General features: G+C 43.7%; 1 protein-coding gene across 4 annotated transcripts in view; it reads right to left on the bottom strand.

Annotated features, from left to right (window-relative positions):
- Positions 1-6307: 6307 nt before the first annotated feature.
- Positions 6308-12129, bottom strand: part of slc27a1a (solute carrier family 27 member 1a) — a 39171-nt gene continuing 33349 nt past the window's right edge. For all 4 annotated transcript variants that reach the window (XM_041177281.1, XM_041177282.1, XM_041177283.1 and 1 more), the window contains exon 13: positions 6308-10278. In XM_041177281.1, coding sequence (XP_041033215.1) covers positions 10121-10278 — 158 coding nt within the window. In that variant the 3' untranslated portion in view covers positions 6308-10120. The remainder of the gene's footprint in view (positions 10279-12129) is intronic.

Consider the following 12129-nt stretch of genomic DNA (forward strand, 5'->3'; position numbering starts at 1 on the left):
GTCTGCTCCACCATCCAATGAGATCCATATACATGCCTTGGTTTCACCTCCCTTCAAAACTTCAGATAAATTTAAATCTGTGATTAATAGATTGTTGTTAGCAATTGATTCAACATTAATTGCCGTTTGTGGAAGTTCAAAACTCCTCCCACCCTTTGCATACAGAAGTCTTTAATGATTTTGCTCCCAAAAGGTAAGGCTGTAATCTTTACACAGCATTATACAAAGTCAGATTTCACATCCATCTACCCCATCTCTTCCCTCCCCTTAATATGAGTTTTTTTTTAAAAAAACACTTTCACCAGAGCTTCTGTGCTCTTTTTATAGTAAGGCCATAACAGTGCCCAGTACTGTAGGTCTTTGCGGTTCATTCTTGTTGGACTATTTGCATTTATGTGAGGGGGATATGGAGACTATACTGCAGAAGTAGCCAAAGCTGGAACATCACCACAGGTGAATGAACACCCATAAAGAGACAATGCTGGTTCAGGTTTGTGGTGCCTGCACCAGGGACAACAATACCAGTGTGTATTTATATAGCATTCGTAGCATAGTAAACTGTCCCAAGGCACTGCACAGAATGGTAATCAGACAAAATTGCACACAACTACATAAGGAGACATTAGAACAGGCAACTAAAAGCTTGGTCAAAGAGGTAAGCGTTAAGGAGCATCTTAAAGGAGGAGAGGTTTAGGGAAAGAAATCCACAGCTTAGGGCCTAGGGAACTGAAAGAATTGTCATCAATGGTGGATCGAAGTAAACTGAGGATGCGCAAGAGACCAGAATTGGAGTAGTACTGGGATCCTGAAGGTTTGTAGGGATGGAAAGAGGTTACAGAGATAGGAAGGAGAGGCCACAAATAGATTTGAAATAAGAATGAGAACTTCAAAATCAGGATTTAGTAACCACGTTTTTTGCCTTTTCAGTTGTTTTGCTCTACAAAAGATTGTGCTGAATCAGATGGGCTTGGCGAGTGCCACCAGTGATATGATTAGGCAAAGTAAACACAAGCTTTGTTGAGCAGTTTAGCAATAAAATAGCCATCTACATTCTTTATTAGAGAAGTTGCTGAATTACTGTATATATATATACATATATATATATATATTCAACAACTTGCATTTATATAGTGTCTTTAATGTAGTAAAGCATCCCAAGATGTCACAGGATCATTATCTGATACAATCTGACCCCAAACCACATAAGGCAATATTAGGGCAGATGACCAAACCGTTTGGTCAAAGAGGTATGGTCTTAAGGATGGTCTTAAAAAGGGAGAGATTTAGGAAGGAATTTTAGAGATTAGGACCCAGGCAGCTGCCAATGGTGGGGCAGTTAAATTGGGAAATGTAAGAGAAGCCAGAATTGGAGGAGCACCTAGATCTCAGTGAGTTGTAGGACTGTGGAAACATGTAGGATTGTAGAATAATGTTTTCTCAAAACCATTATTCACTGCTGTGGTCAATGCAGTCAATATGCTTCTTCTTGCAATGCATTAATATCTAACAGAAGGAATAGCAGGCCAGTCGGCCCCTTCAAACCTGCTCCACCATTCAATAAGATCATGGCTGTTCTGATGATGGCCTTAACTCCTCTTTCCTGCCTATCCCTCATAACCCTAGATTCCTTTGTCAATCAAAAATGTCTAACTCAGCCTTGAATATATGCAAGACCCTCATCCACTGCTCTTTGGGAAAGAATTCTAAACACTAACACCCTCTGAAAGAAGAAACCCCTCCTCATCTATCTTAAATGGGAGACCACTTATTTTTAGGCTAGAGCTAGGGGGGCACAGTTAATCACCACCCTCCAGCATTATTATAATGGTAATGTTGTGATTATAATATCGAACCAGCAACCCAGGATTTGCAAGTTCAATTCCCATTTCCAGAACGGAATTCAATAAATCTAATTATTTGTGACAGGAAAACAAATATGAATAGCCACTGGGCCATCATAGCCACTTCTAGATTTGGATGTTAGACTGATGGTCCAGAGTAGTCCGAGAGCTGCACTGGTGGATGTTCTGCCTATCAGAGATGACATTATAATTGAGGTCCCATGTGTTTGCTCAGGCATATGTAAAAGATCTCATGGCAGATTTAAAGAGAAACAGCTCCCAATGCACTAATGAAAGGTCACCCACCTGAAAGAGGGGCCCTCTCCACAGATGCAGCCTAACCTGAGCATTTCCAGCATCTTCCACTTTTATCTAACTAGTCATCAGTTTATTGTTGCTTATGGCTTTAAAAAAGACATTTTGTCGAAGTTTGCGTTTTGACTCATCATGACTATCGCAAGAATACTTGTCCTGATGAGTGCAAGATGAAAAGCTTTGACAAGATGTCTTTTCTCAGCAAAACTCAAGTTCTGTCCCAAGGCACTGCACAGAATGGTAATCAGCCAAAATTGGACACAACTACATAAGGAGACATTAGGACAGGTGACTAAAAACTTGGTCAATGAGGTAAGCGTTAAGGAGCATCTTAAAGGAGGAGAGGTTTAGGGAAAGAATCCCAGAGCTTGGGGCCTAGGGAACTGAAGGAATTGTCATCAATGGTGGATCAAAGAAAATTGACAGTGCACAAGAGACCAGAACTGGAGTAGTACTGGGATCGTGAAGGTTTGTAGGGATGGAAAGAGGTTACAGAGATAGGAAGGGAAGGCCACGAATAGATTTGAAATAAGAATGAGAACTTTAAAATCAGGATTTAGTTTAGATAAATTTATTGCTCTTTATCATCTGCCCTGTATTTGCTTCATTACTGTTAAACTTAAAACTTTAATTTTTAAGACTTCCTATTCAATCAGCAGGTGAAGCTCCTTTCCTGAGACAGAAGGTGGTGGGTACAAGTCCCACTGAAGAGACCAGACCACAATTTAGGTCAACACTCTCCTTGCAGTACCAAGGGAGTGCTGGATTATCAGAGGTACCTTTCTTCAACTGAGATAACTCTACTGCTACCAGGGATGAGAAATATTTGTTACATTTTAAAGATCTTTTTCATGGGATGTGGGCATCACTGGCAGGGCCAGTAATTGTTGCCCATCCCTAATTGTTCTCGAATTGTTTGGCTTGCTAGGTCATTTCAGAGGGCAGTAATGTGGGTCTGGAATCACATGTAGGCCAGACCAGGTAAAGATGGCAGATTTCCTTCCCTAAAGGGCATTTGTGAACCAGATGGGTTTTTTTTATAACAAACAACAATAGTTTTGTGGTCACCATTACTGAGGGTAGCTTTCAATCCCAGATTTATTCATTGAATTTAAATTCCACTAGCTGCTGTGGTGGGGATTTGAACCCGCATTACTAACCCAATGACAAGACCACGGAAACATGAGAGAAACTGGGATCATTCTCCTTAAAGTAGGAAAGACTAGTAGGTGCTATAATTGAGGTGTTCAAAATTATAAGGTGTTTTTATAGAGTAGATAGGGAGAAAATGGCTGTTGGGCTGGTACTCAGGATATGGATTTAAAATAATTGGATCAAATACAAGAATTGATTTTTAAAACACAAAGTAATTATGATTTGGAAGTAGATTCAATAGTAATTTTCAAAGGGAATTGGAGGGGGAGGAATTGCATGGTGATGTGGAAACAGCAGGGAGAGTGGGACTATTTGGATAGCTCTTTCAAAAGAGCCAGAACAGGCAAGATGGGCTGAATGATCTCCTTTCGTGCTACACAATTCTACATGTTGACTGAATGAACTTCTGTCCATTAATTACTGAAAAGGCTTTGAAAAAAAACAATTAAAAGCTTTCCCTGTTAAAAAGGAGCATTACTGCTCACCAGCATGGGATGGAGACAGAGGTACCAAGCCAACTCTCCCTCTGCCCATCAGGCCTCCAATGGCACTTCCTATACGGTAATAAAAATGGAAATCAGGCAGTTTTGCACGTGGAGAAATAAAAGGAAAAAGCCAAAAGATTTATCTGCAGCCCTGTATATCCCCGTGCTTCACTTCATAACATGGTGTCATGAATAACGTTGAAATGGAAACTCATTAGCTCCGTTCGCTGGTCTCCTGTTGATTAATAGCAGCTACAACGAAGGCCCTTTTTGCAAAGGCCCACGATACTAAAAGGGAGGGAATCCAACTCCAGAAAAATGTGGGCCCTCTGACGCAGTTTGGGCTCCAGCAGCCCAATTCTTTAAGGTTGTAGAAGCTTGGCGAGGGCAGGGAAATTGAGAGTCTGCTATTGAAGGCAGTCAGTCAATGTAAAAAGTGCTTTTGAGTGGTTGAGGGCTCTTCACACTGCCCTCAGCTCACTCTCTGGGCTGTTTTGAGTGTTTTGGAAAGAGACTTTACCTCATGACCTAGGCCCATGAATGTGCTTCAACAATCTGCAGGAAGCTTCATTCACAAATAACTGGAGCACCGGAGAAAATAACAAAGCAGTTCTTGGCAGACTAGAATTTGTTCATTGTAGGAACTTGAGCGATTGATTCGGCAGAGCATGTGGGAAGTTTAAAGGCTCCCTTAAAGGCTGAATTTGAGACACAGGGCATGAAAATACACTTAACAAAAGAAATCAAAAACCGTAGGTTATTCTATCTTTGTACTGAGAGAGGAGCTTATTCAAACAATTTGGAAACCCGATTGAAGGAGAGGGTAATTTTATATTAAAAAACACTCTTGGGAGTCTAATTGGTGTCAGACACCTCTCAGCTGAATAAATATGATTGTAATGGGGTTGCAATTCCATTTTTTCCAGAAACATTTGTGCACATGATTCTGGACTACAGTGACAAACAACACGTGGCATCTTTTATAGAACATCCCAATGCACTCTGCATAGAGTGGTGGACCCAGAGCAAAGGCGGTATGTGGGTGAACAGATCGAAGAATAAATAAAACTTCATTTATATAGAATAGAAAGTGAAAATGCTGCAAAAAAGCTCAAGCAGGTCTGACAGCACCCATGGAGAGAGAAACAGATGCTATTGTCAAGCCCAAGGAGTCATATTGGACTCGAAACATTAACTCTGTTTCTCCCTGATGTTGTCAGGCCTGTAAAGTTTTACCAACACTTTTGATTTTATTTCAGATTTCCAGCATCTGCGGTATTTCCCCTATTATTCATTTATATAGAACCTTTCACAAAGCTCAGATTCTCTTTGGTTCCTAGCACTGACTCCAACCCTCTCCCTAGCCACTATCAGAGTCTGAATCAGACTATTTGCAACCTTGGCGTTCCACCCGAGCAGATGTTCTGAACCTATATCTGCGCCTTCGCGAAAAATTGCCTACTTCCACCTTTGTAACATCGCCCATCTCCACCCCGCCTAGCTTATCTGCTGCTAAAACTTTTGTTACCAATGCTCTCCTGGCTGGCCTCCCATCTTGGGCTATTTGTACACTTGAGCTTATCCAAAACTCGTAATAAATCCCATTCACCATGTTCTTGCTGACCTACATTGGCCTTCAGTCTGGCAATGCCTCAATTTAAAATTTCATATTCTTGATTTCAAATCCCTCCACCTTCTCACCCCTACCCATGTCTAACCTCCTCCAGACCTATTACCCTCCCAGATCTTTGCACTCCTCCAATTCCGACCTCTTGTGCATCCCTGATTTTCATTGCGCCCCCATTGGCAGCCACGTCTTCAGCTGCCTGGGCCCCAAGCTCTGGAATTTCCTCCCCCAAACCTCTTCACCTTGCTACCTTCTTTAGTCCGCTCCTTAAAACCAAAACCTACCTCTGACCAATCTTTTGGTCGCCTCTCCTGAATTCCCCTCATGTGGCCCGGTATCAAACTTGGTCTGGCAATACTTCTGTGAGGAGCTTCAAGACGTTTTGCTATATAGAGGCAGGTTACTGTCTGAAAGTGATTCACAGCCAATGAAGTACATCTTGAAGTGTAGTCATTGCTGTAATGTACCAACAAGGCATTTACCCATTTTAACTGAAACAGAACCACTTGGATCTCTGTTTGACCGTGTGTGTTCAGTCTGCTTTTCAAAGGAGACTCACATAGCAATAGGTCATATATTCCAGCGCTCTGTGTATGGAGTTAAACCCTTTGTTGCAATGCTGGAAAGAGCCACTATCCTTTACCTAAATAGCAGGTTGGTTTAAGACATACTAGTGATTGTAAGGGACAAAAGGTCAACTTACAAGAGCAAGCAGTGTTACTGAGCACATCCTAATGTCTTGTGCAAAACCCCAAAATGTGTCACTGGAACAAAAGTCAGGAAAAATCTAACCTTTGGTCCTTTAAATCCAACTTTTTAGCAACTGGAGTATCGTTTCATGGCCAAGTAGAATAGCCCTCAATCCCTCACACACACACTGAATATTTAAGGCACACAATGTTTAATCGCACTTCCACCAAGACAGACATAAGAATACAGCACTCCGGAAAGTGGTATGGCAGGTGTGTTCACAGGTATAGGTGAGAGTGACTAATTTGGTTAAAAATTGCTGAGGAAAATTAACATTGAGACACATCAATGCTTTAAAAGGAGAAAAAAACAATACTCGTTGACAATCATTCCTTTTGTACAATGCATCACTCATATTGCTTTTAAACATCAAGGTTTCTCACCTTGTATATTAGAACACCCTGTACTTACCCATAACAAGTGGCTTAAACACATTTTTCCTGTTCAAATTACATTTGTGCTTCTCCCACCAGTAAAACCCAAACTTACTATGAAACTGAAGTGCATTTCAATTGTCAAACCCTACACCAAATCAGCTTTCAATAGTTTTCCAACAGCAGATAAACAAGAGAAAATATAAAAGGCAATTCCTATGAGCTTATAATATTCCTTGAACGAGAACATTCGCTTTCCGATATTAAGAAAATACATTTCTTATAAGAGAGTTAGGTTTCATAAATCATTACTAGTGTCTCACCTGTATTTTGATTAATCTTGCACCAGCTTTATAAATTACCAGCAGTGCTAAGAATTCAAATGTATTTCCCTTCATTCCATCCGGTATTAATCACAACACAAGCATAATTCACTTGTGTTCTGCTGGTTGAAGAGACCCAAAGGTACATCTGTGCTGCTACTGAAATCCCTATGAAGTAGAAGTACGTAGCACAGATTAGCCTCGTATCCTGGTCCTGCCTGATGTTCAGGCCTCGGCTTTTTGAACCCCACCCTCCATGTGCGTATGAAGCATGGCTCAGGTGAGATGGGATCTTTGGTCCCCCCAGCTCCTTCTACCTCACATCCCAGAGATGCCCTGCTGGCCTTGGCTGTATTTCTAACCTGGGAGGAGGTGGTGAGAAGAGCGGATATTTACATGTGGGTAATGGGCTGGAGTCAGAGATTTGCTGCGGCAAGCATTAGGGGAGCACCAAAGCTGATGCAAGCTGCCTGCTCATGCCCAACTCCCAGGAAAAACCATGGGGCCCTGCGTAGGCCGATCTTTTGATTTGGCTCCTTTGGTGGACAGGGGAGAGAAAGGCTAGGCTGCAGTTTTGTGCCAAATTTACATACTTTACAAGCTAAACTCTTGCAATGGTTCCTAAATATAACACTCAAACCTGTTCCTACTATGGAGCACACCGGTGTCTCAATGCCTGTGCGGGTCGATCATTTAATTTCACATATCTGAAGGAAAACTCATCCTGCCGCTAAGCAGTTTTGCATCAAGGCTTGGGAAATGTCACTTTACTGACCTGCGGAGTAGGGGAGAGGTAGACATTTAAAAATGGAGGACATATCATTGTCCAAAAAATAATTCAGTTTCACACAAGTGAGGATGGTTAAAGTGTGGCCGGAACGTGAACTGGAAAGAAATCACGCAATGCTGACTTAACTGGCCTATTCAAAGCAGGTGGTCCCGAGTTTGATTCCAGCAGATTTAGTCGATCACAATTAGGACAGCAGCAACTGTGCAACGGATGACCCCGCTGACCCTGGGGGATGTGGGGGTGGTGGGGGAGGAGGGGATGGTGGGTGAAGGGGTTTCAGGTAGAGAGTGTTCCGCTCCTGGCGATCAGTTACTTTGGCCAGAAAGAATACCAAGTCTGGATGTCAGGTCCTAAGAGGGGAGGACTATGCACCAATCGACAGCACTTGATACTTACTCAAAACCTACAGACCGGCACCAAGAATGTCTAATGGGTGAAGAGTTGGTTGATTTGGGGGGAATGGGAGGAGGAAAAAGTGTTTGTGGAACAGTGACTCATCAGGACGCAGTATCTTCAAGAGAGGTGGGGAGGGGGGAAAACAGACAGACATCTACAATAATATTTCTATATCTCCCCTGATCTGTTATAGTTTAACCGAGGTAATGGTACAGTGGGATCCAGGGCCTGGCATTTCAGGAATATTTACTGTAATACTGGCAGTGAATGCTACTTGCAGTACTCTTCTTCAGAGCCTGTGAACTCGGTGCAGTCACTGTTCCAGTCTCTGGACTTTTGTTTTACAGAATCTCTCATTAAGAGTTGTCACCAGAGTTTGGAATCAGTATTGTTTGCCCATCGTACATTGTTTGGTGAGGGGAAAACAAATTAATTCCATCAGGAAGTGAGACCATCCCAGAATCTTTAAAGCAAGGGAACATGCTCCAATGAAGTCGGACATTTTCTTTCTCCGACCACCCCGCTTCCTGAAGCTGGGGGGTGGGGGGGGATGCCTGATCTTCCAGTCAGTGACTGTCCAGTGAGGCAAAAACAGAATCAGAAGCTATAGGGCAAGACGCACACCTATGGCAAAGCATTTGGCAGCAAACCAGAGACTGACCCCTGAGCAGGGAACTGGCTGGCAGAGTGGTCCCTGAAACAGCAGGTAGGTTTGGGTGCTGGTCAGAAGAGTGAAGCTTGCCGCTTGATTGTCAGGGTATAGGTAGAGATCAATGAGGTTACCCTGACAACACAAGAATTGTTTTAAACTTGGTGTTCGGCTAACATTTTGCAGCAGTGGCAAAGAGAAAATGGGGATGCAAAATGGGTAAAAACAAACTGAACATTCTGTTTGAAGACAAACCCAATAAGCCCCCATTAGAGGGTGTACTTTATCTGTCATGTGACTACATATATAGGAACACAAGGGAGCAACTGGCAGAACCCTGGCCAAACCATTTCAAATTCAACAAATAATTTCCCTTCAATGTTTCCATTCACTGCATGTGGAGAAAATGAGGTTTGCAACATGAAGCATTAACAGCTTGTTTGAAAGGAAGATGTCGCATCTTCTGCTGCTCGCCACCCAATTTTGAATGAAGCGTCCACTAGCTCCTCTCAAAATAGCACAGCGAAAGCACGACACACTGTGATTATAGGTTAATAAATGAAACAATCTCCCAGGCACTCCAGGCCACAGAATTTCAATCCCCTCTCCCACCCAACTTCACCGCCTCAACGATGCAAATAAACAGCACCCCCACCCCTGCCACCGCCCCACATCTCTCTCAGTCACAGTTCGCCAAGTTCAGGTCACGGCGGCAGGAGAAAGGGAACACTGAACAACAGTAACTGCGAATGAGGCCGAATGGCCTCCTTCTGTGCTGCAACAGTTGTACGATTCCAGGAGCGCAGACATTGATATAAACAAATAACAGGAGGCAGTATGTGGCCGGGGTGGGTACAGTGGAATGTGGGCACAGGGGAGAAGGGAATGCTAATTCTCTTGATTGAAGCCAGTGTTTGACTGTAGAGAGAGAGTTGGTTCCATGGTACATCTTCTCCTTGAGCACGCAGCATGTTTGTAAGACACCAGCGAGGGCGCTGTGGAGCAGAAAGAGTGACCCGAATGAAAGATCATTAGCTTGAGGGTTCCCGTTACGGAATCGGACCTGTCCACCCCTACTCCACCGGGATTAGCATCACTTCGTCCAGTTCCTGAATTCTAGACAGGGCACTTGGATCAGGGGGCACCAACTGTGGACTGGGGCCCAACTCCTGAGCCATTCCAATAGTTACTTTGAGAAACCGGAGTTCACTCTGCATGACAAATGGTACTTAAATAGGACTTCACCCAGCTCTTTACTGTTAGCCAAATAGAGTTTCATTTCACAGGGTTTCCTCCTCCTCTGGGCAGATGTTGTTTCAGTCCTTCATACAGCCAAACGCTTCCTCCAGATTTTCCCCCTGCGAATTTTTTAATTTATTTTTAAATTGTTAGCTTCCCAGAATTTGATTTCTAAACTATAGGTGGTAATTTCCAGCCAGAATAGTGTTGTAAACTTTCTTATCCAGTGGGATGTACTTTCCCAGCTTTGAGTCTAGGAAGTACAGTCTGTCACTTGTCTGATGCGGGTCAAAACTCTCCTTGCGTAACCTCGTCTTCTGGATTTTGAAAGTACCTGGAACAATACAAAAGTTTGTTTACCCATTCAGTGTGGGCCGTCTTCATTCTTTGATTAGAATTCAAACACTCACATCTACTGAATGCACTCACTTCCAGAGTCAAGATCACCGTGAAGCTGCTATTCAGAAAATCAATCCCTAAGCAATCACGGGACTTCCAAAAACAAAACATTGCTGATTCTGCAAATCTGAAACAGAGAAAATGCCGGAAACAGTCGGCAGGGCTGGCAGTACCTGTGGACAGAGAAAAAAAGCTAACGTTTCAGGTCCGCGAGCTCTCGTCACCATTTCTGATGAAAGGTCATTGTCCCGAAACACCAACTCTCTCTCTCTCTCTCCACAGTTGCTGCCCAACCTGCTGAGTATTTACAGGGTCTCCACACTTGCATTGGATAAACAGGCCACATTCTCTGCCAGAGATAACAGGGGAGTGCGGGAACCAAAATAATCGGGTGCAGCTTTTATCCATGGATGCTTAACTTAAAATCAGAAGAGGGAAAAAAATCATAGCAAGGGTTTGTAACTTAATGCTCTTCCTCATCTGTCCACTGCAAATTCTGACACAGGGACTGACTGCCATGGGTCCCTCTCCCGATCAGCACCCAGTGACACTACCCGCACTGGACACTACAAAGCACGGTGGCTTGGGAAGGGTATTGATTACCATGGTAAGCATTTTAAAATCACCGAGGCTGAAAGTGCTGGGGTGGGAGAGGGGGCCACTGCACAGAAGGGCAGAGTTGGAAGACTGGGAGGGAAAGCAAGTTTGGAGGAGGTGGTGGTAACAGGGCAGAACAAGGTCACTGGAGTGACTAAGAGAATAAGGAATTGGATTTTACGCCACATGGGGAGAGAGCAGGGGGTGGAAAGGATTTAGTGCAAGACGGGCAGTTGCATTTGCAACAAGTTAGGAGGAAAATGGAAAGGCAGGAGGGGCAGAATAATTGTCAGGCTGTGGTATAGCACAGATAAGGAGTTTCAACAGTGGAGGTGCTGTGCAGGGGGTTGAGGTGAGAAATGTTGTGGGGGTGAAAACGAGCAGCCTTCAGCAATGAAGAGTTTATGGAGCTGGAAGTTTAGTCTAGTTTCAGATAGGATGCCACAGTTCCATACAACCTTGCTGACTCTGAGAGAGAGGGAGGACAGGTTGGGTGTCAAGCGAGCTAGAATGAGGTCTTCCGGATGTCGAGCTGAAAGGGAGGTCTGGGTCATCCTGAGCAGGATATCAGGAAGATGGACGGCACAGAGGGGAAAGACAGGAAAAGAGTTAGACCTGGTTGGCCTCTTTATAGCGGGGGGCTGACCCTGTGCTTGTGGATGGGTAACACCAAGGGACATGTAGGGATGGCAAGGAAGGGTCCTCGGGCCACTCAAAAGAAAGTGATCTGGAGAAGGAGAAACATTTGCTAGAAATCTAGTGGCTGCATCCGTTCCACAGAGGTAAAGATATTCTCACTGACTGGGGCAATGAGTAGGGACAGGAGAGGGTAGAGTGTTGATGCCTGCGTAAGGATGGAGGGGAACAAGCTAGGGTAACGAAGTATGATCACTGTCACAAGCGCTGCCACTCATGCTGTGGATCAGGATGATTTCAGTGCTGACCTGGTCAGGCATTTAGTCTGAAAGGATTTAAACTGGTAGAAATAAAAGAACAAAGAAAAGTACAGCACAGGAACAGGCCCTTTGGCCCTCCAAACCTGCACCGATCATATTGCCCGTCAACTAAAACATTTTGTACTTCAGAGAACAAAGAAAAGTTAAAAAGGTACAAGGAGCCAATGGCAGACTTGACGGCACCAGAGAACAAAGAACTAATGAATGCAATCAAATAGCAGATAGATGAATGA

This window comes from Carcharodon carcharias, chromosome 30 (assembly GCF_017639515.1).
Source record: "Carcharodon carcharias isolate sCarCar2 chromosome 30, sCarCar2.pri, whole genome shotgun sequence".
NCBI classification, from domain to species: domain Eukaryota; kingdom Metazoa; phylum Chordata; class Chondrichthyes; order Lamniformes; family Lamnidae; genus Carcharodon; species Carcharodon carcharias.